The following is a 27,206-nucleotide window of genomic DNA, read 5'->3' on the forward strand; positions in this document are numbered from 1 at the left end:
TTTGATCAACAGATCCAGTGTGATTCTTATGTCCTTTTGCAACTCCTGTTCTGTCTGACCCACCAGCAGCCAGTTGTCCAATCCTTCCTCTTCTTTTCCTTTTGGTGTCCTCGCTTTCTTAAACAGCTTTTTGGCTAAAGAAGCGGCTAAAGAACGCCCAGGTGTAGGAGGGTCAGAACGGCCCATGGCTAGAGCCGGAGCTGACTTTGAGGCAGGATTTTGAGGCTGTATTTCCCTTCCCATTGGAGACGGAGAACCGTCTGCTCTAGATTGGGCAGAGAAAGCAGCCATTTGATTCCAAGGTGGTTCCATTGCTCTTAATGCCTTCTCCCACAGGACTGCTCTGAGTCTGTCAGCATGATTGTCTTGTTTGCTTTGTAACCAACAAGGCAGAAATCACACAAGGAACAACCGTCCGGGGGGGGGGGAGTTTCCCCCCACAGTGAACACTTTCGCTGCCATATGCCCCAAGGTCTCTGGCAACAGAAGATTGCGGATAGGGAAGAATACAATGGAAAAAACACACACTAAATTACAGAAGGAAAGTACAAACAAAAGAATACAAGAAAGGTTAGAATAATAATAAAAAAGGGTTTTCCTCAGCAAACCTCTCAGACACTGGAGGTGCTGAAAATGAGCACTGCCACAATAGCGGTTGCTGAAGAACTGTGGAAATAGGCAGAAACCTGTTGGAGCTCAATGGGAGATGGTTTTGGGAGAGTTCCTGCCAAAAATTCCTCAGCTATGGAAGTTTGCCAAATCGGGTCTCCACACAGATGCAGCGCCTGTGTGAGGCACAGAAGCCACAGTTCATGGCACATACAAAAATTAAATAGTTTTAGTGGCTGCATTTTTTTTATTAGATGGTCAAGAATTCAGATTTCATTTTGGGAACTGACATTTTCAGAACATGCAGATAGCAAATGTGCATTTGTCTGGTTCCTGATTTTTACCCTAAAATGTCCCTTTGTGCATTTTTCCAGAAGCGTGACTAGACTACACAAATTAAAAGGAAACAAAATTTGCTTGCATAAATAAAATGAGATGGATGCAGAAAATGTGTTAAATGGACAGAAAATCCAACTGTTGCAAAGTACTGTCATGGGAGGGCAAATTCATCTTTAGAAGCCCTTTGCAGAAACTGGGTCTCTACATTTACACAGTCAACAGATTCATCAGCTCCCAGAGTGGTTAAGCTGCAGTTCTGACGTACTTTTCAAGCAAGCCGTGATGGGTAAAAAGCAGGGAGAGAATATCCATGAATTGAGTTTTTAAGAGGGTTAGGGCAACACGGGCAATATTGATTACACAGACAGTGAGAAAAAAAGGACAACAGCAGCCACGTTAAACTGTAGAATGAGCACTAAATGACAAGAATGTGAGTTTTCTGCTCTACTGAACAAATGACCCCCATCCCACCCCACTCCATGCATTTGCAACAAACATAACTGGACAGCAAATATATCCAATACAAAAGTGACATCAAAAGTAGAAAAATCTTATTCAGTGGAGACTAAATCTCTTGCTAGGGGTAACTTGTTTTAACTTGGATGTTTCCCACTTCCTTTCTACATTAATATTTGTGATGAACAAAAACAACGGAACCTTGTGATAACTGTTCATTTAATCATGTTTTATGGCCCCCGCTCAACTAGTTGTGCCTACTCAACCTAAGTCACGGAGAATCCATTAAAATATGGCAATCAATCAATAAAATATGGCAATCAAACTGCTTCTGTCTGCAAGAGTCGATTTCTCTGTCCCTAACAGAAAGTATTTTCCCCCTCCTAAATTAGGCTGCTAACATTGAGGAGAAATAGGAGTAGATTTATGTGCAAGCTCCAGTTCTGATACTGAAAACAAATTCCTGGGTTGTGCATGTGCTCAGAGGCACCTTGTTCTGCAACGTCCAACACCTTGAGACACTATTTTGCATCTGGGGCACTTTGAGATTCTGGTGAAAAACGAAACAGCTCCTGTCTGCCCCACCCTGTCTGCCCCTCTTCCCTCCCCACCCCCTCTTCCTTCTTCACCCCCTTGTCCTTGTGTGTCATGTATGTGTATTGCAATCCTGAGGGCAGGGACTGTCTCCCATGCTGACTGACGGTAAGCCGCTCTGGGAGCCTTTTTTTTTTTTTTTACTAGGGAGCAGGATAGATAGATAGATAGATAAATAAATAAATAGGAAGCAGGTGCCCATATTTTCTCCTTATTCCCTGCGGTGCAAGGCAGTCCTCCTTAACTCAGAAATTCAAAGGCACTGAAACAGCCCTTAAACTAGTAGCTGGTTTTGCCCACACTTTCAGGACAGCCTCATCTTCTGGAACTAAATGCTTACCATTTGATTTGGTTTAGTTCTGACATCAAAGATAACAATTCCTTGGAGTCAGGCAATTAAGAATTACACTGATAAACGACCACTTGCACTACTAGGTTCACAATGCCATGCAGAGTGACGCTGTCTCTGAAAAGCCTGGAAGCAGCAGCCCCCCACCTCAATAAGCCTTTGATAGGATTGGCCACAGTGTCCTTCTGGACTGGCTGTTGGAGAGGGTGGAATTGGAGGCACTGCTTTGCTGGTTTAATTCCTATCCTCACAGTTGTGATTCTGGGAAAGAATTGCTTTATTTTATGGCAGGCTATTAACACGTACACAAAACCAATGAATGTGGTCATCTGGAGATTTTGGGTAAAGTGGCATTAATAAGCTAACAACACCTAGCTCTATTTCTCTTATCAAATTCAGGTGAAAGTGTGGAAATGCTGAATTATTCTCTGCAATAAGTAATGGATTGGATAAGAATAAAGGGCGTTGGAGGCTGCAGTGCTGTGTGAGTCTCCGCGACTCAATAGAATTTAGTTTAGAAGTTTTACTGTTTTATTGACCCATTTTAAGCAGTTTTATTGTTTTATTGTTTTACTCTTTCACTTGTTTTTAATTGCTCTTACTGCCTCTGCATTTCCAGCTTGCAGTTTTGCAGCTCTTGACATGCTGCCTCCTTCCTTGAACTGCAAACTGCTTTTTACCAAGAATTTAATTAACACTTGGCAGCTTTCGAGTATTAGTTGCCACTCCCTGAAAGGGGTTTTAAACTTTTTAGTAGGGTGGACTTTTTTAGCTTGCTTATCTCTTGGTCATTTGGCTGACCATGAGAAGGAAAAGAGTTTTATCACCTCCACAAAATGCAAGTAACGCGCCTCGCGCCAAACAGTGCAGGCTCGACAGTTTTATTGCTCGGCAGCCTCCTCATGCCGTCTCTGCTGCTTCTCCGAGAGATGAAATCACTTTGTCTAACAGATATGCTCCTCTGGCCGAGGGAGGCGAAGTTACTGGTGAGTCTATCTTAGGAGACGCTGGCATTTCTCAAACAAACCAGCCAACTGGCAAATCCACGGAAAACTCCCAAAGTGAAGCTCCTTCCTTTGAATTACTGGCTGAGCAATGTTTTCTAACAGCGAGGACACTCCAATCGATTAGTTTTAACTTAGAAACTGTGCTTAGCTCTTTAAATAAACTGTTGACGTGGCTCCCAGAAAAGCTTCTCTGCCAAGGCATCCAGGCTCAACCTCCACCACGCCCTCCCCGCTTAGATCTGGTCTTCAAACCTCACTCCAATAATGGAGGCTGTTTATCTACAACCCCCAATAGTGGACCAGATATTGGAATAATAGAGCGAAAAAATGGTGGCCTAGTTCTTCAGCTCTGCTCGATGGTTATAGATGTACATCCCCATGGAGGACAACACCCATTCTGGGCATCAGTTCAAAGTGCAAACTTAAACCTCAAATGGCTGCTAAATATTCAGCCATCATATTTGTTGGCTGTGGAACTACTTTTCTCTTCACCTGTTTATAAGAGGTACCTATTGAAGTTTACTAAACCTACCACCCCAAATTTACTAATGAAGGAAAAACTTTTTCTGCACACTGTGGGGATCTACCCATCACGGCTTTTTAAAGATCTCCAGGTTAAACCATTAATATCCATCAAAAGCCGCTCTAATTCTATCCTCCAGCTGCAGTGTAATGCCCCCAAACGGAGTAGCAGCAAATCCATGGCTTTTTCAACTGCGGTGACTGAAGAAGTAGATTTACCACACAAAAGCTTTATACCATCCTCCTGCCTACTGTGTGAAGACCAGCCTCAAAGCATTCAGCAATCTCCGAGCAGGCCCTCCGACTCCCTTATCTTGGAACAGGAACTGTCTCCTGATTCACTTCATTCGGGGATGGAGGTCGATTTCTTTTGTGCTCAGCCCTTGGTCGAAGGGCAACATACCATCTCTACCTTGCAAGACCTGATAACTTTTGATCAAGACACTCCTGTGAAAGTTGACAATGTTCGTCCGACGTCGTGCCTCTATCCAGGAGTGCTGCATACATTGGTGGGGAGCAAGACGCCATCCATCCCATCCTGCCAACTGCCACAGCTGTCTGGAGGGCTGCCTAATGCTAATCAAGTAGGGCCGACATCAGAGTTAATATCGCCCAGTATCATCGATTCCGACCCACAGCTTCCATCGAACCACATGACAGCAAAAAGGAATGGCTGCATTCAGAGGGACATGGATGGATCACTGATCGGGATTACCCCTCTGGATTGATGCCAGTGGCCCCAGGGTGATTCCTACCTCAGGATCATATCCTGGAATATTGCAGGCTGGGCAAACAAACGTTGGGATAGCTGCTTTTGTCAATATATCTCTTGCTTTGATGTGATCTTGCTTCAGGAAACTTGGGCCATGGACACTGTTGTTGTTAATGGATTTTCCTCCTACTCTTTGAATGCTCACCGGGTAAATAAGAAAGGCCGTCCAAGGGGTGGCCTTGCCATTCTGGTGTCCTCTTCACTGATAGTTAGGTTACTGAATTAGAAAACTGTGAACAACTGGTGTTTGGAATTTGCTTGGAAATTAATGCTAGTCATTTTATTTTTGTGAATGTTTATATCCCTCCTGCTAAATCCAATGAGCAGATCAAGAAACTCTGGCATAAAGTAGAGAGCTATTTATCCACTCAAATTATTAGGTTCCCTGATGCATATTTATATATTCTGGATGACTTTAATGCCAGGATTGGCTCCAATAACAACTATCTAGAAGCAAGATACCCTATCTTGAGTGAACTTAGGGAAAATCGAAATTTTCCACACAGAAACTCAAAAGATCAGTTTCTGAATTACGCTGGCTTTTGCCTGGCTCAACTTCAGCTCAGTCTAGATTTAATTATTTTAAATGGGGTGGACCTTTGGGAAGGCTCAGGTGAATTTACCTTCTCAAATTTATTTGGTTCAAGCACAATAGATTATGGGCTGGCGTCTAGAAATGCCTTCCAGTTAGTTTATCATTTTTATATAGGTACCAGAACCTGTAGCGATCACCAGCCTTTAACCCTTACTTTATGTGCCCCAACTCCTAATTTAAGACTACCCCATACCCATTTAACTGATGTCCTGTTTGAGTGCCCACACAGAATAAGGGTAAAATGGTCTGATAAATTAAGCAGTCTTCTAGAGGAAAGATTAAACTCCGATTCAATAATTCGATTAAGATCAGTAATTTTGTGGAAGGAATCGGCTGCATCCTCTATAAAAGCATATGATGATTTAATCGACTCCTTCCAAGATGCTTTAACTCATGCAGGCAGGTCAGCCCCAGACAATACCGCCCCTACGATCTATAAGGGCCCTACTTGGTTTGATAGAGAATGTTACCTGAAGAAAAATGAGTTAAGGGAGTCTTATATAACCTACAGAAAATCGGGCTACAATTATCTCCCTTCGACCTATTTTCAGTTAAAAAAGCAATATAAGTCCCTCATAGCCCAAAAAAGACGCCAAGCTGAATGAAATTCCTGGTCCCTGCTGTTAAATGCCTCCTTGAATAATGATTCAAAAATGTTTTGGCAGATTGTGTCGGGCGCCTTACGATCCAACTGCCAAGCACCCAGTTGTACAATTCCAGCTCAGGTCTGGGAGGATCATTTCAGAGCCATTTTTACCGACCCAGACACTATACAATCAGCTCAGGTTGATATGCAGGATGTCACTTTCTCTTCCCTCCCCCCCCTGGAATTCAGTCTCTAAGGAGGAAGTGATTGAATTAATCCAACAACTTAAAGGGGGTAAGGCACCCGGCATAGATTTTATCCCTGCTGAATTTATTAAAATCAATCAGGATTGGTGGGCCCCTTTGTTAGCCGCTCTTTTTACCGTTATAAATCAATCTGGCAAAATCCCTGACAGTTGGAGACACGCAATTGTGGTTCCGATATACAAAAAGGGACATCCAAAGGATCCTGGGAATTTTAGACCTATCAGCCTCCTCTCAATAATAGGCAAGCTCTATGCTCGATTTCTATCTAATAGACTAACTGACATCCTCGAGGCCAATAATGTTGTCACGGAAGCCCAAGCTGCCTTTAGAAAGAATCACTCCACTTCTGATCATGGTCTGATTCTTTTTCACTTAGCCGAGAAACATCTTAAGTTTCTACGTAGCAAACTGTTTGTCGCCTTCATGGATCTGAAGTCTGCTTTCGACTCCATCCCTAGAACTAAACTATGGGAGAAATTAGATAAAATCCTGGTGGACAAAAGACTTCTTAATCTTATAATGGTTCTATACAGCGACAGCAAGATGCAAGTTAGATGTGGCACACAGGGACAGCTTTCAAATGAAATTCCTATGTCTAGAGGAGTAAGACAGGGCTGTATCCTCGCACCTACACTATTTAACTTATACATAAATGATATTGAGGAGGCCCTGTCTGACCATGAAGGACACTTGCCCAAACTTGGCGCAAGGAAAATTCCTATTTTACTTTACGCAGACGATGCTGTTATTCTCTCCCGCTCTAGACCTGGTTTGAAACATCTTTTAATGAAATTCTCCAACTTTTGTTTGACCAACGATCTGAAAATTAATTTTGAGAAATCTAAAGTCATGGTCTTTGAAAATAGATTTTCTCAACGTCGGTGGTCCCTTGATGGGCATATCCTGGAACAGGTGAAAATTTTCTCTTACCTGGGGCTGCTATTCCATCATACCCTGTCCTGGAGTGCCCATAGATCGGCCACCCTTAATAAAGCTTCAGTCAGTTCAGCTGTAATAACACGCTTTTTCTTTACTAAAGGGGGAATGTTTATACCGTCTGCCATCAAAGCGTTTAATGCCAAGTCTGCAGCCCAGCTTTTATATGCCTCCAATATCTGGATAGGGGGATTAACATCTGAGATAGATAGGCTGCAGACAAGGTTTTTGAGGACCCTTCTTCAACTCCCAAAGTGTGTCCCTAATTCGGTACTTTTGTTGGAAACCGGGGAAAGCTCTCTTTCGCTTAGGGCTTGGTGGTCTGCCTTAAAATTTTGGATGGAAGTTAGTCTTTTTGGGAGGGGCTCAGGTCTGCTTCCATGTCTGGCTCAGGACAACTACGTGAACAGCTGGTCCAAGCTTCTTGCCAGGAAGGCAGCTTCAATAGGTCTCCCCTCCTCCTTAATCTGGGCTTGAATTTTGCTTTTAAAGCTGTCAAACAAAGACTGTGGGATATAGCCTTCTGCGACTTACGCGCTCGCTCTCATGTTTCTTGCTCTCCCAGTGCATTGCACGTTCATTACGTTGGGCCTCTTCAGCTGGCTGACTATCTAAAGAACTTGTCGGTGGCTAAATATCGTATTGCCTTCTCCAAGGCCAGATGCAATGTTTATTCTATTGAATTACTTCAGGGCAGATATGCTGGTATCCCTTATCAGGAACGACGGTGCCCCTATAGGAATACGGAAGTGGAGACGATGGAGCATATCCTTCTGTCCTGTAGCTTTTATAATCAGGCCCGCCATCTTATGATTACCCCATTGTTGAGCAAACTGTCCAGAACTTCAGGCAAATTTTATGTTAAGTTTCTGTTGGAAGATAAGTCCTCAAGTGTAACTTTGGCTGTTGCTAAATTTCTTACAGTGGCGGCCAAGATTAGAGCTCTTTGTGTATTAGACTAAAGTTGATAATAGCTCTAATTGTATGATTTCATGTCCGATTCTTGTGTTTGGTTGTTTGTTGTTTGTTTGTTTTCTTTTTATGGATCTATGGATCGCAATAAAGAAAGTAAAGTTAAGTTAAGAATAAACTGGAACTCCATCCAGATAAGAAGGGGTTGCTGTGAGCTGGTTATCTTTTGTACTGGGGAATGCTGTTTAATCTGCTTTGGATGGAAATGCATCCCCCCTAGTTTGCAGTTTGAGGTTGTTATTAGAACTGGTGTTGTCACTAGATTGCCTACCCCAAGGGAAGCTCAGAGAATGGCAACAAGGGAGAGGGCCTTTTCAGTGGTGGCCCCTCAATTATGGAATCATCTCCCCAACATTGTTATCCTTTCGGCACCAGGTCAAGAATTTTCTCTTCACCCAGGCATTTAACAGAATTTAACAGCATAAGCTGAGTTTTTTTTTTAACTGACCTCAGAATAGTTGTTTAAACGGATATTGTCTGTTTTTGTTTGGATTTTATGCTTTTAAATTTTGTATATGTGTTTTTAACGTTCACTGTTTTTAACTTTTATAAACTGCCCAGAGAGCTTTGGCTATGGGGTGGTATATTAATAATAATAATAATAATAATAATAATAATAATAATGATGATGATAATTTATATCCTTTCAAATATTGTCCAACATGAGAAATTTAAAAAAAAACTGATGTTCCAAAGGAGAAGGCTTCTAATCCAGTGTTGGCTTTCCCTCACAAAACAGCTTTGCAAGATGATCATGAGCCCAGAAGCAAAACATTTCCACAGCACAAATTAAAAATAGACAGAAATGCAGACACCAACATTTTGTTGAGATATCAGCATCCCTCTATCAAAAAATCAACTGAATAATACCAATAAGAATCTATTTCTAAGGAAATGCCAAACAGTCAATTCTATATTAAGCTGCTCAGCCTGGCAGATGGGTCTGTCTACCCAAGCCAAATATCACAGCTCTCATGAGCCAACTACTGTTTTGTTCACAATAGATAATGCAAGATGCAACCACTTGTGCAATGCTTTGCAGTTCTTCTCTGGAAAAGCCCTAATATGCTTGGCCTTGCCAAAAGGCACACAAACCCAGCATTGCTGTGGCAGCAGTGATATGGAGCTAGGACAAAACCCCTAAGAACTGCTCACTCTAATTGTGATACAAAATGGGGAGGAGGGCTTTCAATGTTGTCAAATGGAGCCAAAGCTTGCTCCTGAGTAATAAATATAGCACAACCCATAACACTTGCTCTGAATATGCTACCAACCTGCTTAACCTACAGAACACAGGAAATGGCCTTGTACAAGGTCAGACTATTTATCTTTCTAAACCAGCATTGTGCCAGGTGGCTGGAAGTGAGTTGGTCTTAGGCAGAGAAGAGTCTTTCCCATCCCTTGCTGCCTGAATACACACATACAAGACTGGTTGTGGGCTGCTGAATGCAAAGCAGGTCTACTTTACCGCTGAACTATGGCCCATCCCCATTCCTACAATGCATGGAGGACGAGGGTCAGAATTAACCAAATCATGCTCATTACTTTTGCGCGAGCGCACACACACATACACAATTTATTTTAGAATACAAATTACTGATAATCCTGACATCAGCACAACAGGAATATATTAAAAAAAGAGCACTTTCGTGACAGACTCATCATGCATGTCATCTACCCTGCTGAAGATGATGTTCAGAACAGCAGCTTTCCATTACACATCCAGACAAATGCTTAAATTACTGTGGCTGTGGTGCCAATCTGACCTTGACAGCATTGTGCCACTCCTACACCAGACTACTCAGTTACAATGCCCATCAGCTATGGAGATGAGCAAGCCAGTTATGAGAAATGGTGGGGTGGAGAGAGGGGAAGAAATAATATGAGGAGGTGAAAAGTCAACTGAAGCCATTCCAGTTCCTACTGTAAATGTGACACTCACATTGTTGCCACCTGCCTCCTTCCAACTGGCAGAAGAATTATGTCCAGGAATTGCTTCAATTCCAAAACCAGTAGGACAATTTGTTTATTAAGCATGTAGATTACGGAAATTCTCAGAATTTTCTGAAAGAGTATTGAAATATTCTTGCGAATCAGATCATCCAACTGTCCTGCCCTATACAGTGGATGGGAGGTGGCAACCTCTATGAGGTTAATGAGTTGCAATATTGCCCGTGTCACCACAGATCCATCACCCTTCTTGAAGCAAGCAAATTGATCTGCCCAAATGAAACCCCCATGATTACAGCACCTGTGTGTGCTGGCAGTATTGAGAACAGGGACTGTACCATCCGGTGTTGCCTGCTGACGGTTTTTTTTACATTTGACGTAATCGTGGTCAACTGGAGTGGCTGTGTAGGGTGGGGATGTCAGACCTGGACCAGAGGAGGATGGAAGGGAAGTCCCAGGGCCTGGCACAGTTCCAGCAGAAGAGTGTGAGTCATCATCCACCATGCAAAGCTTTTCTCTGTTGGAAGAAGAGGGAACAAGACAGAGAGATCATACAGACAAGTGGTATGTGGTACTACAGGGATGCACAACTGAAATCCCTCTGAGGCCACCTTCACACGCTTTGTGACTGCTCCACAGGGCTTCACTGCTATAGGGACTATGGGAAAGCATTTGTGTGACAATGTGATTAACCAATTCTGTCATATCCTCTCCTAAAACAGGTCTCCAAGGGGACAGTGAAGAGTTTTCTGGGAGGACATATAATAGGGAGATATCATTTTTAAAAGCTATCTGAAGTGTTAAAATGCTGTCATAGGGCTGAATGCCCACCATTTGGCAGACATTCTCCAATACCACAGAGACAAGGAAGGCCAAACACCACTGCACCAACACATTTTATGGTGCCTCACTGCAGCAGCGGAAGTTCTATAACTCTGAAGATGCAAGCTGGAGACAGAGCTGATCTGGCTGCAACATCTGCCATCCCATTGATCGCTAGGGTTGAATACTTTTTAAATAACACTCTGATGATGCAGAGACTTCACAATAGAGAATCACTGAAGTGAAATATAATGCAAAACTTGAAGATAAGAACTGAAAAAAGAAGAGAAGGAAAGCAGAGCAAAAAAAAGAACCACAGAATAATTTGAGGAATATTCTAATAGCAACCAAGAAGGAACTGAACAGAAAGGTAGGGGCCATGTCATAGAATCATAGAATAGTAGAGTTGGAAGGGGCCTACAAGGCTATCGAGTCCAACCCCCTGCTCAATGCAGGAATCCACCCTAAAGCATCCCTGACAGATGCTTGTCCAGCTGCCTCTTGAAGGCCTCTAGTGTGGGAGAGGCAACTGATTCCATTGTCGTACTGCTCTAACAGTCAGGAAGTTAGACTCTCTCCCTTTGGGTGACAGTCCTAAGCTCAGACCTCCAGCCAAAAACATTTCATCATCTAGTTCTAAAGTTTTAGAAAGTTCTAACTGTTGCTCTGAATATGCACAGAGCACATATGTAGAACTGCACAGAGACCATTAACAAGAACATGAATATGCCACAGTTTATTTGTTTGGATTGTCTCCACACAACATACAATTAAACTAGGAAATTTTGTTACCGCAAGATGTGGTGAGGTCCAATTTAGATAGCTTTAAAATGTTATTAGATACATTCTTGAGTCTTCTACAGGTATTTACCCCACTCCCCATGTGAAAGAAAGAACAGAGCCACACCTGTTCCAACCACTGCATCTTCACTGGCCCTGCCCCAACACTACCAGGGTGTTAAAATCTCCTGGGTAGCCCACATAGGTAGAGGAGGCTCCCCTCCTCAGAGCTCCCACTCCAATGTGTGGGAAAGGCTATCAATGGCTGCTAGTCATGGTGGCTCATTGCCTTCATTTTCTGCTTTCAGAGTTCCTGGAGGCATCTGGTTGGCCACAGTGGGAAAAAGGATGCTGGGCAGCTAATTTCGTGACCACTCTAGAGGCATGGAATGCAAATATCTCAAAAAAGTGTGCAGTTCAGCCATCCAACTCCATGACATCCATCATCAAGCTTAAGGACTTTGGAAGGAACATAGAACCTACCAAGGCAATACTGTGCCAAAATTACAATGTGAAGCTTTTCAGAATTTGTTTTTCAGCATTTTGGCACCACCAGCAGACCTCTGTACCTTTACCTCTTATGTAACTGAAGCCCTCAAAATATCTTGAGAAAGTCAGTACTCACTTTTCTGCAATTTTGGGGGTATTCTTTTCCTCACCCCTGGCAAAAGGTCCCACAGCAGCTTCCTTCATAAAAGTGACAAGCAACTCTGCATCCACTCCAGAGTCTGGTTTTCCCACAAGCTTCAGGATTGAGGCGTGAAGCCGAAAATACACCTGAAGGAAAGAAATTCAGTGCATGGCAAAATTCTTCCTGATTTTAAATTAGTTCAAAAAACCTAAAACTCACTAATATACACAGACGATAACTAAATATAAAGAAAACAGCTTGTTGTAGGCCATGAATACTAAAAGTCTACGTATTGCAGGCTTGTAGGTAGCCACTGATCTGGTTGCTTATGAAAAGATGACTAATGAAACAAGTTTGATGTGCCAGAAATGACAAAGGGCCTTTGTGATGGCACCTCTGGGTGAAAAACAAAACAAAACCACGTTACAGATATATGTCGCCATTATATCTTCAGAAATGGCATTGTATCCAACGTGTGCTCAGCCAGAAAAGGAGGGGAAATACACACAACTAGAAAACCAGCACACACACACACACCTCTCCCTGCCCAACCTGCCAGTGCCATGGAACTTCCTCAGATGCTCACTAATCATGGACTACAATGCCAGCTACAATGTTCACAGTTATTTATTCATTGGCCTCTCTAGATCTAAAAAAAATCTTCAGAAGATAAACAACAATACCTATTATTCTTATTGACATCAGTATACCGCTGACATTAGTATTATAAAATCTCTCAGCAATTCACAATAAAATACAAAAGAGAAAAATATTTAGAATATAGCAATTCTACCAATAAAAGTGGGCTTTCAATCAGGGGAAGTTGTTTAGATAAGAATATTCTTAGCAGATGCCAAAGACAAGAACAGCCCTGGCACATGCCAAACATCAATCGGCAAGGAATTCCACAAAATGAGCAAATACACAAAAAACTCTATTCAGGGTGTTCTCTAACCAGACCGTGGGCTCATGCAGAATCACTAGGAGCACCTCATCCGATGACCTCAGGGGACTGGGCAGGATAAGGAAGGCACATTCTCAGGTAATCTAAGCCCAGGTTTTATACAGCACCAATACAGTCTTAAATCCGGCCTGGTAGCAATTGTCAGCCAATGCAGATCTCTCAGCAAAGGTGAATGCTCAGCATGCTAAAACAGCCAAGCTGTACATCATTAATAGATTAATGGCACCAAAGAAAAGAGTTGATTGGACACCCAGGAAAAGAAGTAGGATTGTTGTATTATGTGAATCAGATCTTTCAACTAATATATAAACATTTGAATTTTGTGAAACAGAACATTTTCTATAAGCATGTAAAGTTGCAAAACATGAAAATTTCAAAATGTGTCCACAATTTTGGCCACCACTGTAAACAGATCTATGGGGTAGGTGGGTTAGCAACTTCTAGAGACTTCTGGACAGTGCTGCCTTGATGTTTGCAAAAGCTATCACCTACAAAAGGCTGCTCAACAGAAAACAGCATTATAGACCTGCACACAGAGATTTAACACTCATAACCTCATATTTACGTGAAAACGGATAGTGGTTCCTAAACACAACTCATGCCTAGTAGTTGCCTATGGACCTTTTAAGCTTCTTGATAGCTCTTAGCATTTTGCTTTGCTTTAAGTTACAATTAACTGTTAAGTAACTTGTCCATACATCCTGGTTTTTTTGTTTTACCTCCAGGGCCTCCATTGCAAGCTCTGGTGGATTATGATAGTGGATCTTCTTGGGATACCTTGCTGCTTCTTCATGCAGGAAGTGACCTGCCTGCTTGTAATGAAGAAGATAGACCACAGGAGGCTGCTTCTGTTTCTCAGCAATCTTCCCCAGCATGTAGTGGATCAGCCATTCCTCCTCATCACCGTCCCCCTCGCAGTGAGAAGCTGAAGTGAAGCAGTGCTGGGCTGTCTCCAACATGCTGTTGCGCCGCTCTTCCATCTGAAAGAGGAAGCCCGTGTAAGAAGCAGCAGCAGCAGCTCAAGGTGGACCATCTAAAACTATGGATCAATCCTTACCTGCTGCACCACCTCAGACGGCAGTTCTGACTTCCACTGCTTAAGCTGCCTAGATGCAAAAGAGTGCAGGGCATAGGAAATGGTGCCGTACTCTATCCAAAGTGAAAGGTTGGAACCATCAATCTCAAGGGCTCTTTTGAAACAGTTCAGAACTGGAGTGGAGTGCTTCCAAATGGGACCATCACTCTTCAATTCATTGGAGTTCAATTTGTCTTGGATCCGACTGGCCCGAGCCAAAGCCATGCCAGCCCAAGAGTCAAACCTAAAGGAGGAACATACACAATCTACAGAAGACATCCATCAAGAGAACAACCATCCCTTTTAGGTTTTTGATCCAGATAAGAGCATAAGACGAGCTTTTCTGGATCTGGCCAAAGGTGTATCTAGTGCAGCATTCTGTTCCCACAGAAGTCCATAGCTGGACATGAGCACAGTAGCAGCTTCTCACTTAGGTTCCCCAGCAGCTGACATCTAGATGCATGCTGCTGCTGAAACTGGAGGTAACAGACAGCCATGAAGTTTAGAAGTCTTTAAAATAGACAGGTTGCTTACCTGTAACTGTAGTTCTTCGAGTGGTCATCTGTGCAGTCACACATATGGGCTCTGCGCCTGCGCAGGGCCAGCTTCGGAAACTTCTATAGCTGAAATCCCGCCTAATCCCCTCAGTTCCTGAAACCGCCTAAACAGTCTCACTGAGGAGAACCACCAGGTGATCAAAAAGAAATTAATGACACCACAGTGGGGACGGTGGGAGGGTTGTGTGACTGCACAGATGACCACTCGAAGAACTACAGTTACAGGTAAGCAACCTGTCTTTCTTCTTCGTGGTCTCTGTGCATCACACATATGGGCGATTAACAAGCTGACTTACCGGAGGTGGGTGGTGTCAGTTGGTGGATAATATTCATAGTATTGCCGAAAAGACTGCACGCCCAAAAACACAGTCTCTACGTGCTCTAATGTCTAGACGGTAGTGACTGGCAAAGTCAGAGGTGTCGACCAGGTAGCCGCTTTGCAGAGGTCTGGTAAAGCGATCCCCTTTTCAAAGCCATGGAAGTGGCCACTCCTCTCGTGGAGTGAGAGCGCACTTTCCCCTCCAATGGGAGGCCAGCGAGTTCATAGGCTAATTTAATAGTCTGAACAACCCACGCAGACATTCTCTGCGGAGATGCTTGGAATCCCTTTTGTTTATCCCCATAACAAACAAAAAGTCTTTAGGATCTCCGGAGAGTTGCTGGTAGAAAGCAACTGGTAGAAAGCGAGAGCACGTCTCACGTCTCACGTCCAGGGTGTGTAATGTCGACTCAAGGGGAGATGTCGGCGACGGAAAGAAACTTGGCAGAGTAAAATCCTGTCCAAGGTGAAAGGAGGACACAACCTTTGGAAGAAAGGCTGGGTCTGGTCTAAGGACCACTTTGTCAGCATGAAACACCGTATAAGGTGAGTCCATACGGAGTGCTGCTAACTCTGATGCACATCTAGCAGACGTGATGGCAACAAGGAATGCCACCTTAAAAGTCAGCAATCGCAAGTCCGATTTTGCTAATGGCTCAAAAGGCTTGGCAGACAGTGCCTTGAGCACCACGGATAAGCTCCACTGGGGAACAAAGGAGCAAACTGGTGGGATGGTATTTTTCATGCCCTTCATGAAACGCTTAGTTAAAGGGTGAGTGAAGACCGAACATCCCTGAACCCAACGGTGAGAGGCAGAAATAGCTGCCAAATAAACTCTAAGTGACGAGAACTTGAGTCCTTTTTAAAATAAAGAAAAAAGAAAAGAAAGTACAATGGCTATAGGTGCTGAGAAAGGGTTTTCATTTCTGCTGAGAGCAAAAGCAGAGAATGCTTCCCACTTCTTGGCGTATGATCTTCTAGTGGCCGGTTTTCTGGCTGCTAGAATAATGTCCCATACGTCAGCAGGCAGGGATAGATTATCTATCGTTGCCTGATTCTCCATGCTGTCAGGTTCAGGGACCGGACATCTGGATGAGTCCTTTCTCCTTGGAGATTAAGTTGTGGCATTGGGGCAGTTTGATAAACTCCGCTGAGGACAGTTTGAGTAGCGGAGTGAACCATGGCTGCCTTGGCCACCAAGGTGCTACTAATATGGCGTTGGTGTTGTCTGTGCACAACTTCAGGATCACCTTGGATAGTAGTGGTATGGCGGGGAACAGGTATAGGAGCTGTCCTGACCACGTCCTCTCGAAGGCGTCTCCAAGAGATGCTGTCCCGTGGCCCGCCCTCGTGCAGAATAGGTTGCAGATGGCGTTCTCCGGTGACGTGAATAGGTCTATTACAGGCTGCCCATGCCTGAAAAATCAGGTCGAGTACAGACCTTTTCATCTGCCACTCGTGCGTATCCAGGTCGTCTGCCAGGATATTGTCCTGGCCTGCGATATGAATGGCCGATAAAGTCATGTCGTGGGCGATTGCCCAGTACAAAATGTCCAAAGTTAGGGAGATCAGGTCCATAGACTGTGTCCCACCTTGCTTGTTTATATGCCAAATAGCAGCCATGTTGTCTGTAAGGATTTGGATTACATGGCCAATTGTGAGAGAACATGCAAATAGGAAAGGAAGCAGAGGCAGTGGATTGGCCTACTGGTTGGCGATGTCACAATGACCTATAAGAGCAAATAGGAGAGAACATGCAAATAGGAGAGAAGGCAGAGGCAGTGGATTGGCCTACTGGTTGGCGATGTCACAATGACCTATAAGAGCAAATAGGAGAGAACATGCAAATAGGAGAGGAGGCAGAGGCAGTGGATTGGCCTACTGGTTGGCGATGTCACAATGATCAGCAGGACTGGTTTTTAGAAGGCCTATTTCTTCGATTTTAAGACAAACTTTTGACCCCATATAGAACATAGTTACATAACAACGCTCGCGTATTCGAATGCAACGTTGTGTCAAAATTTCAAAGCAATCGGTGAAGAACTTTCAGAGATATAACGTCTGTTTCGAACGAACATTTACATATATATATATATATATATATATATAAAAGATTAGAAAACTGGAGAAGATAAAGAATGTAAAATAGTAGATTCAGCTGAGGTAATAATACCAATAAACACTAGAAGTCTCCAAACGCTGTTGACCCTACAGGCGGTTGAAGAGAACTGAGGGGATTAGGCGGGAACCCCTGAGCATGCTCAGTGGACGGTGGGGGAGGGGTTCCCGCCTAAAAAGATTTCAGCTATAGAAGTTTCCGAAGCTGGCCCTGCGCAGGCGCAGAGCCCATATGTGTGACTGCACAGATGACCACGAAGAAGAACATAATCCTCCTCCTCCATGGATGTGTCTAACCACCTTTTAAAGCCATCCAAGGCAGCAAATTCCATAGTTTATGACTTCCTTGTCTGTGCCCTGAGTCTCCCACCATTCATAGTCTTTGGATGACCCCAAGAGAGGGAGGATTTGCCCTCCCAGCTACTTCCTCCATTCCATGCCCAATTTTATACACCTCTATTACATCCCACGACTGACCTGTTGGGGCAGATGCAGATGTCATGCATGTAGAACTTGATAGCCTTGGACTGTTCTTTGTTCTTGAAGTGATAATCTGCCAGGAGGTAGTAAAGCTCTGTCACAACAGGAGGAGAAGAGTCTGCACCCTCAGGGAGAGCTGGGGCCTGACAAAAAGAAAAGTACAACATTTGCTCAGTGGATGGGAAGAATTCTTGCACCTGCACTGGCCTCTTCAGTTACTACTTCTCTCTTCTCTAGAGCTCCCAGAATCACAGAATAGCAGAGTTGGAAGGGGCCTACAAGGCCATCGAGTCCAACCCCCTGCTCAATGTAGGAATCCACCCTAAAGCATCCCTGACAGATGGTTGTCCAGCTGCCTCTTGAATGCCTCTATTGTGGGAGAGCCCACAACCTTCCTAGGTAACTGATTCCATTGTCGTACTGCTCTAACAGTCAGGACGTTTTTTCTGATGTCCAGCTGGAATCTGGATTCCTGTAACTTGAGACCATTATTCCGTGTCCTGCTATCATGTCACCCCCTCAATCTTCTCTTCTCCAGGCTAAATATACCCAGTTCTTTCCGTCTCTCTTCATAGGGCTTTGTTTCCAGACCCGTGATCATCCTGGTTGCCCTCCTCTGAACACGCTCCAGCTTGTCTGCGTCCTTCTTGAATTGGGGAGCCCAGAACTGGACGCAATACTCTAGATGAGGCCTAACCAGGGCCAAATAGAGAGGAACCAGTACCTCACGTGATTTGGAAGCTATACTTCTATTAATGCAGCCCAAAATAGCATTTGCCTTTCTTGCAGCCATATCACACTGTTGGCTCATATTCAGCTTGTGATCTACAACAATTCCAAGATCCTTCTCATTTGTAGTATTGCTGAGCCAAGTATCCCCCATCTTGTAACTGTGCATTTGGTTTCTATTTCCTAGATGTAGAACTTGGCATTTATCCCTATTAAATTTCATTCTGTTGTTTTCAGCCTAGCACTCCAGCCTATCAAGATCACTTTGAAGTTTGTTTCTGTCTTCCAGGGTGTTAGCTATCCCACCCAATTTTGTGTCATCTGCAAATTTGATAAGCGTTCCCTGCACCTCCTCGTCCAAATCATTAATAAAAACGTTGAAGAGCACTGGGCCCAGGACCGAATCCCTAGCCACTGGCCGTAGTGGCTGGGGCTTGAGAGTCCAAAACATCTCAAGGGCACCAGGTTGCTTTAGAAACCCTTGGGGTCCTAATCCAGTTTTAACCCACAAGAAAAAGTCTGTCCAAGCAAGGGAATACAGCAGGGGTGCTGAGGTGCAGGCCCACAGGCAAAATCCTGCCTACTTGCCTGGGGTCTGTATCTGGCCCTCCAGGATTGCCCAAAGAGCCAGACACCCACCTCTCCCCTGCCCTCATTTGGCTGTTTCCTGGCTTTTGTGCAGTTTCCCCCATTCTAAAAGGTTGAAATGCCTCTCCTAAGTCTTTGCTCCTGGCAGGAAGAGCCCTAAGCAACCATATGCTGGTGTTGTTGGTCCTGTCCACTTTTGCCTCCCCATCACTGGGACATGTCTCCCCCACCCAGAACTTCACCCCGCTTCTGAGCTGATGTGAGCTTGCCTCCACACTCATTGTCTTCTCTGATCTGCTCATTTGGCCAGTAGCACTGACAAGAGGTCTCCTCCTTGCCATCTGACTCATTGATGGGCAAAGGAGAGATGGAATCCTTGCAACTTTGCTTCCCAACCTTCCCCTTCTTGCATTCATCCTGGCTGCATTCCTCTTTTCCTTCTGAGGAACCCATTCAGGGGTGCAGCTGGTCTCTTGCTCCCTGCCCCAAAGGAAGGTATGCCTTATCTGGTGTATTGTGTACGATTCTGGGCAGGTTCAGAGAAGGGCAACAAAGATGATATAGGGATTCCCTATGGGGACAGGGTGAAGAAACTTTGTATTGAAATGGTCTTTAGTATGGAATGATGTGCATGTTCTCCTAAACTACCTACCAGCTTCTTGGAAGTTTATTTATTTATTAATTAAATTTATTTATTAACTAAATTTATATACCGCCCCATAGCTGAAGCTCTCTGGGTGGTTCACAAAGTTAATGTGGTCTGCACAAATGGGCTTTCAGAACCCTTTGGAAGGAGAAATGCTAACAGCTAATTATTACTCACAGACCTGGGAGAAGGAGGAAGGGGAAGCAGGCTGGAGCAACAGCAACTCTCCCTCCTTCTCTTTCCTGTTCACCAGCCCCCATCCCAGAAGCAAGATCCTTGTACCTTGCTCAGAGTCCCTTCAATGTAGCTAGAGACTTCATCTAGCCTCAGCATAGGCTTGTCTGTTCGAGGGACGATAGTTGCCATCTTCTTCAGAAGGTTGGCCAGGTCAGCAGAAACGGTGCTGGTTTTGTAGCTATCAAATTCTGGGAGGGTCTTGGGCTTAAAATATTCAAACATGAATAGGGCATCTTCCCATATCAGGTCCACCTTGGAGAGAATGAAACACTCTTGACGTCACCCAAAATGTATACATGAACTTAAGCAGCTGCTTCCTACCAAGTCTGGCCCAGAACTGTCTCAAATCAGAAAGAGGCCTCCTTTCCCATCACTGCTTCTACCCGAAAAAATGTTGCTAACAATTTCTGGATGCAGCTGTGCTTTCACTGTCTATGATGGAGAAACCCCAGTTGGTTACACTTTGATACAGAGCCAGCTATAAAACAGAAACCGACTCCGAAGTGCCATGAGAACATGGTGACTGAAGCCATGATGAAGGCTTGCCCTTGCAAATATGAAGTTGTACTTGGGAACCAACAGACGAGCCACTGTTGGAAACTGAACACTAGACTAAATAGATTAGGGGTAGGTAATCTGTTGCCCTCCAGATGATTTGAACTGCAACAACCATCAGACAGTTAGTCAAGGATTATGGCTATTGTAGTCCAAAACTTCTGGAGGGCACTGGGTTGCCTACCTCCCGAGACAACTCTTACGTATTAATGCCTGGAGGAATCCATCCCAGAGAGCAGTCCACCTGGCCTTGAGCAATGTCCTTTTCTTACTGAAGGTAGCATCAGACCATCTCACCTGCTGTGTGGAATGTTCTTCCAAGTACCGGGCCTTGCTTTTTTTGCTTGGGAAACTGTATAAGCAATAAAAACACTGCTCCAGGGCAGTCTCCAGCTCTTCTTTGTAGGGATGGGTATCTTCAGAGGTAGAAGCCAAAAGCTCTTTTTGCAATACTCGAACCTGGAACAAAGAAGTCACCAGTGCTTATTTTCCATGTTCTGCATTCTTAATGAACATGTTTCAATGGGCTGGATCCAGATTTATGCTGCAAACCAATACAAATTTACCCAAGAGTAAACTTAGTGAGACTTTTTTCTTCTTTTTTAAAATATTTTTTATTATTATTTCATAGTTCTGGTTACAAGGGTCAAATAATACATCACCTATGTATATTTAGAGTTCATACAAATATATATAGTTATTCATTCATTTATTCAAGCTTGGATATAGGGTGTTTAACATTGATTGATTTAATTTAATTCCATTTGAATTCAATTCAATTCAAATCAATTTAATTTAATTTAATTGAGGACCCTCTGGAAGTACAACTCAATACCCGGATCCACCTATGTTTTCCATAGTTCTATATATGCCGATGGGGGTGTTCTCCCATCTTCTTCTTTATTCACATAGTTAATGATTTTCCTCCATACCCCCTCAAATTTATATTCATTTTGATGTCCTCAGACTTTCCTCAATTTTTATGTTAGCTTTTCTAGAAGGGAAATCTGCCAAACCCTTTGATACCAATTATTGATATGAAGCCCTTTGCCATCCATCCAATGTTTAGCTATTTTATATCATGTTTTTATACTGTTTGTTTTATAATTTGAATGGTTTTAGTTTTTGTGAACAGCCCAGGGAGCTTCAGCTATTTGGCGGTATGAAAATGCAATAAATCATCATCACCATCATCAACCATCTAGCTGCCAATAATAGGTGGCTTATTAATACCTTATTTAAGAGCTTGATATCAAGTTGTGTATATATATTTAACAGAGCTGAATAAGAAGATGATGGACCCATTGTCCTGTTATCGAACTAATCTCCTGGAACACTTTTTTCCAAAAAACACTCACCAGGGCAAGACCACCACATATGAATGTACGTCCCTACTCCAGAACATCCCCTCCAACACACTGGGGATGACCCTGGACTCATCATGGATATTCTTCTGGGCATCAAATACCACCTGTGGCTCAGTTTTAGCATTAATTCAATATTTTTATTTGATACTAGCTGTATCCTGCCACGCGTTGCTGTGGCTCAGTCTGGTTAAATTGAAAAGAAAGAAAAGACAAAGCAGATGTTTCTAATATGTTTAATTTCACAATGCTTGTGGATATACAATATTTTTAGTTGTTCCATTGTCTGTGTAGATATAGAGATTGTCTGGTTTGCCGACTCTAGAACACGCAACATATAATTGTCCATGTGAGAAGCAATCTGTCTAGAGCTAAACCGCACAATTCTAAAGATTGGCCCTGAGCTTTGTTGATGGTGATTGCAAACGCCAATCAAATTGAGAATTGCAATCTCTTAAATTGAAATGGCATATCTGTTGGAATCATAGGAATGCGAGGAATTTCACCTTTGAAAGGTCCTGTCAAGATTGTTCCTTCTATGACGTTGCTCATTAATTTTTTTACTGCAAGCTGCATGCCGTTGCAAAGTTTTGGCTGGTTGATATTTTGCAACATGATAATTGGCATGCTGATTTTCAATTGCAGTACGTCCGGTGGCATCCCTGACAGATCGAGTGAATTCAAAAATTCTGTTGGATAATTAACCGCTTCATCTGCTTCCACAACAGTGTCGATGGACTTGTATGTGACTGCCTCGCTTTGAATGTTAGATTGAATAATATTGTTAAGTTCGTAGACGTTTTTGTTCTTGGAATAGCTCGTTCACTCAGCCAATCGTGATTCTTATAATTGGTTTGAATATTTGGAAATACTTTTTCAACCAATTCTTCTTTTGACGTCACTAAATTACAGAAGTTAGGAGGTAATAAAATTCGTCCTGAGGTTAGATCAACCGGCACCTTTCCATTCCCAATTTCCAGCAATTGACGTGAGAATATCTCAGCTGATCGATCGTTTTGCAGCTGGACACGCATATTTGTAGTTAATTTTAACGTCTTTACGTGTCGCCACAAAGTAGAGTATTTCAGGCAAGCATTTATTTTGTCCGCTGGTGTCAATCAAGGAATTACTGGTAATGTTTGCCTGAAATCTCCTGCAAGCAATATTAATGCGTTCCCAAATGGTCTGATGTTTCCACGCAAATCTTGCAATGACCTATCAAGAGCCTTGAGTGATTTTTTGTGTGCCATTGTGCATTCATCCCAAACAATAAGTTTGCATTTTTGTAATATTTTTCCCATGCCGGATGCTTTGGAAATGTTGCATGTGAGAGTTTCAATGACTTGTATGTTTAATGGCAATTTCAAAGCGGAATGAGCAGTTCTTCCACCAGGTAGCAATGTCGCAGCTATTCCGGACGACGCAAGAGCTAAGGCTATGTCATTTTGGGATCGAATTGCTGCCAGAATCAATCTAATTAGGAACGTTTTACCAGTTCCTCCTGGCGCATCTAAGAAGATTTCTCCAATCCCGTTATTGATGTTTTTCATTATTTGATCGTAAATGCGTTTTTGCTCAAGCGTTAGCTTAGGAATATTTGATTGCACATACGACAAAAGATCATCCGTGTTGTAATTCACGACGCACTTCTACATCGAACGAAGCAGCAACAGTTCGATTCGGTGATGGCATTCCCAATTGATTGAGAACTTTGAGATTTCTAAGCAGAAATCTTCAATCATTATCAACGCTTCGTTGTAGATTTCTGGTGTGAAATCCATGTTCATATTTGAATTTTCTTCGCTTATTCGACGGAGAATATCTTCAGCCATGTCCAATTTATATTTCTCCCATAACTCTGTTGGAGATGAAGGACAGCAGGCGGTCAATATGATTGCAAACAATGCACGAATTTGATTTGGATGTGACGTGTTGCACGCGTCATTAATGCATACATCCCAGTGTCGGTCGTTCTCCAATAAATTCAGAGCTTGACATGCACTGCGGAAAGTGGCATGTGTAACGCCGTTGACAATTCTCAATTGATGGAAAGACGTTGGGCCGGGCACATTTACCAACAGCATGCGAAGAAAGAAGCATTCATCTTGATTGGGATGCATGGTGTACAGTCTGCCTATCGTTGTTTCTTTGAATATGTCAGGTTGTCCGTCGACTCGCTGTCCTCGTTTGCGTCGTTGAAATGATTTTCTACTTGCATTCCATGTGTAATACGTAGGCACTTCCGAATACAGCAGTGTTTTTGCAAATGCATCATTTTGACATAACGTGAAGAAAGCAGTTAACGTTGTAGCCGGTGGATTCAGGGCTATTTTTTCCACACTTGCAGCTGTGAAATAAACGCGTTGTCCATTTTCTAGATGTACTGCTAAGTGAACAACAGCTGGACTTCGTTCATGTATGGGAAATGATAGAATTCGCCATACAGCTTCATTGCTGCTTATGTATCTTCCAGCCTGATACTGTGCTATTTCATCAATATGTATGACCGCATTCCTATCACTTATTTCTGGTTGCACGCCAAAAACTGCCATGTCGCTGCCTTTATTCACGTACTTACAAATGTATTTTATTGATTTTACGGAGTTACAGTATTCCACGTTTATGTGCGCTTTGTATGTTTTTGATAGCAAAGGCGAATATGGAACAACCCACCGGTTATCTACTTCGATGTCACCGTTTCGCATTTTTATGGTTGCTATTTTTCCGCCATCTTCTGCTGATCTTCATCTGTATAAAGGATATCCATCGTTTCCTGTAACTGTGTTGGATACTAATGCTCGAGGATATCGCTTAGAACATTTTCCGTCTATCATGCATGGTGAATTTGGATTCAGTGTACCACAAGGTCCATGTATCATATTTTTTGTCACAACTTCATGCAAATCCTTATCGACGTCGGCATCTGGTATTTCAGCGCATATTACACTGTCAATTTCATTTGAAATGATTTTGTTTTTGAGCCAGATTAGTATATGTGCATGTGGCAATCCTCTCTTTTGCCATTCCACTGAGTACATCCAGCAGCGCACAGACCCAAACACTTCATGTTTTACCATGAAATCCATCAGCGATTTCAGCTTCTGTCTGAAAACATGTGCTGTGATGTCATGCCTATCCACCGGCGATTGGGCAGGAAGTAAGAGCTGTTGTATATCGTCCCAAGCTGGATTGCATGTGAATGTAATGAATAGGTCTGGACGGCCGTAGTGACGAACATACGCAATTGCATCTTCAGCGTACTCATGCATATGAAGTGGACTGCCTGTATATGAAGATGGCAAAATTGTCAGTCTTCCAACGTTAGTTGTATTACCGTCATTTACAACTGCATCTTGCAAATGAACGTATTCTTCTGAGCGAAGCTTGGTCTGATTTAAACGGATGAATATCAAACGTTCTGTTTCTATTTTTGCATACATATCTACGATGTATTGTTGAAACAATTGACGGCATTTCAAAATGTGATTGTCTTCATTTTCTCGAATCATTAATCGGTATCATTGCGCTGCATTTCATATCTGTTTCTTCGCCACTGACTGGATTTATCATCTTAACGTTGAAGTGATATCCATCGGCACCATCCCAAAAAATGATTGGATATTGCAGGGCATCGTAGCATTGATGAGTTTCTGCAATTTTTTTCAATTGATTGTTTTTCCGATGAATAACAATATCTCTAGGTTGAAATTGATCTCCGACTATAACAATTGCCACTTCGTCTATAGTTGGAGCATTGAATCTTCGCACATGTTCTCCAGCAGGTGTTTTGTCAGCATGAATAACAATCTTGTGAGTATCAGATGGCATCATGTCAATTGCTGTTTTGAACAAATGTACTAAATTGTTTTTTTCGTGAAGTAGCTGTTGCAGTTTTGAAACAATGGACCTTTTTATGCCGGTATAAATTCCGCAGCGTGCATTCAATTCATCATTGCCATCACCAATGAAATACATTTGTAGGAATTTATGTTGACTATCTTGAAACGGAAGGAAGGAGCCGGCTTTATGATAAATTTGTCCTTTGACTTTGAAAGTTGGCATAAATGGAGCTGTGATGATTTCTGTGCCGAACGACGTCATTTGGAAGCATGAGTTGTATTTCCTAATGTTAGATAGGAAATGCTTTGATTCAGTGGTATATCCGGCAAGCAAAGTTTATAATGGCTCTGGTGGTTCTCCAAGTTGAGGCAGTTTAATTTTTCCAGCAGCACAACACATTCCTTTTGTTTCTCCATTAAATTTAAGAGCCTTGCAATAAGGACACACTTCAGTTATAGTGCCAATGAGAACATGCCGCCTCAAACTATAATCATCAGCTGGGTTGTACCGGAATGCAAGGCGATTGTAATCATGTGATTGTTTACCACGGAGTCGTGTTTGACGCTGATGTGCTGTTTCTCGTTGACGTCTTTCAGCCCCTCAGCCTTTCGCGTCCATTATGTTGAGAACAAAGCAGATCTGTAGCTGTAGTACGTGATTGCCGTGCTCGCAACCGTGCATCCTCAAGTCTGGCTGAACGTTGCTTGGTTGATTCCTTGGCACGTATTTGAGCCATTTTTTTCTTTTTTTCTCATTTGCTGAAGCCCGTTCTTCCTGAGTCTGATTTGCAATTTCTCGTCGCAGTGCTTCCGCTCCGCGAGTACGACGACCTAAGTGTGATCTTCTGCGAGGCATTATTTGGATGAAGTAAAGCAGTTTGTTTGGTTTTTAAAAAAGGTTTTTTTTTTTTACGCTGAGGAGGTTAGTGGAAACTCCTGGCAATTACCTTTCTTCTGAACGTGTAACTGTCACAGGTGTGACATCTATATTCACTCAGCCAATTGCGAGAGTACATGCAAATAGGAGAGGAGGCAGAGGGAGCGGATTGGCCTACTGGTTGGTGATGTCACAATGATCAGCAGGACTGGTTTTGAGGAGGCCTATTTCTTCGATTTTAAGACAAACCTTTGACCCCATAGAGAACATAGTTACATAACAATGCTCGCGTATTCGAACGCAACGCTGTGTCAAAATTTCAAAGCAATCGGTGAAGAACTTTCGGAGATATAAAAGCATGTTTTTACGGTGAGGAGGTTAGTGGAAACTCCTGGCAGTTACCTTTCTTCAGAACATGTAACTGTCACAGGTGTGACATCTATATTCACTCAGCCAATTGCGAGAGTACATGCAAATAGGAGAGGAGGCAGAGGCAGCGGATTGGCCTACTGGTTGGTGATGTCACAATGATCAGCAGGACTGGTTTTGAGGAGGCCTATTTCTTCGATTTTAAGACAAACCTTTGACCACATAGAGAACATAGTTACATAACAACACTCGCGTATTCGAACGCAACGCTGTGTCAAAATTTCAAAGCAATCAGTGAAGAAC

The 27,206-nt window shown here is 43.0% G+C and overlaps 1 protein-coding gene across 3 annotated transcripts in view; it reads right to left on the reverse strand.

Annotated features, from left to right (window-relative positions):
* CABIN1 (calcineurin binding protein 1) overlaps positions 1-27,206 on the reverse strand; it is a 190,071-nt gene that overhangs the window by 68,249 nt on the left and 94,616 nt on the right. For 2 of the 3 annotated variants that reach the window (XM_063143984.1, XM_063143986.1), the window contains 7 exons: positions 20,752-20,913; positions 19,945-20,151; positions 17,697-17,842; positions 14,208-14,469; positions 13,870-14,130; positions 12,181-12,332; positions 10,292-10,470 (listed from right to left, as the gene is read on the reverse strand). In XM_063143984.1, the coding sequence (XP_063000054.1) occupies positions 10,292-10,470; positions 12,181-12,332; positions 13,870-14,130; positions 14,208-14,469; positions 17,697-17,842; positions 19,945-20,151; positions 20,752-20,913 (1,369 nt within the window). The remainder of the gene's footprint in view (positions 1-10,291; positions 10,471-12,180; positions 12,333-13,869; positions 14,131-14,207; positions 14,470-17,696; positions 17,843-19,944; positions 20,152-20,751; positions 20,914-27,206) is intronic. The other variant, XM_063143985.1, reaches the window with a different exon arrangement.

This window comes from Elgaria multicarinata, chromosome 18 (assembly GCF_023053635.1).
Source record: "Elgaria multicarinata webbii isolate HBS135686 ecotype San Diego chromosome 18, rElgMul1.1.pri, whole genome shotgun sequence".
NCBI classification, from domain to species: Eukaryota; Metazoa; Chordata; class Lepidosauria; order Squamata; family Anguidae; genus Elgaria; species Elgaria multicarinata.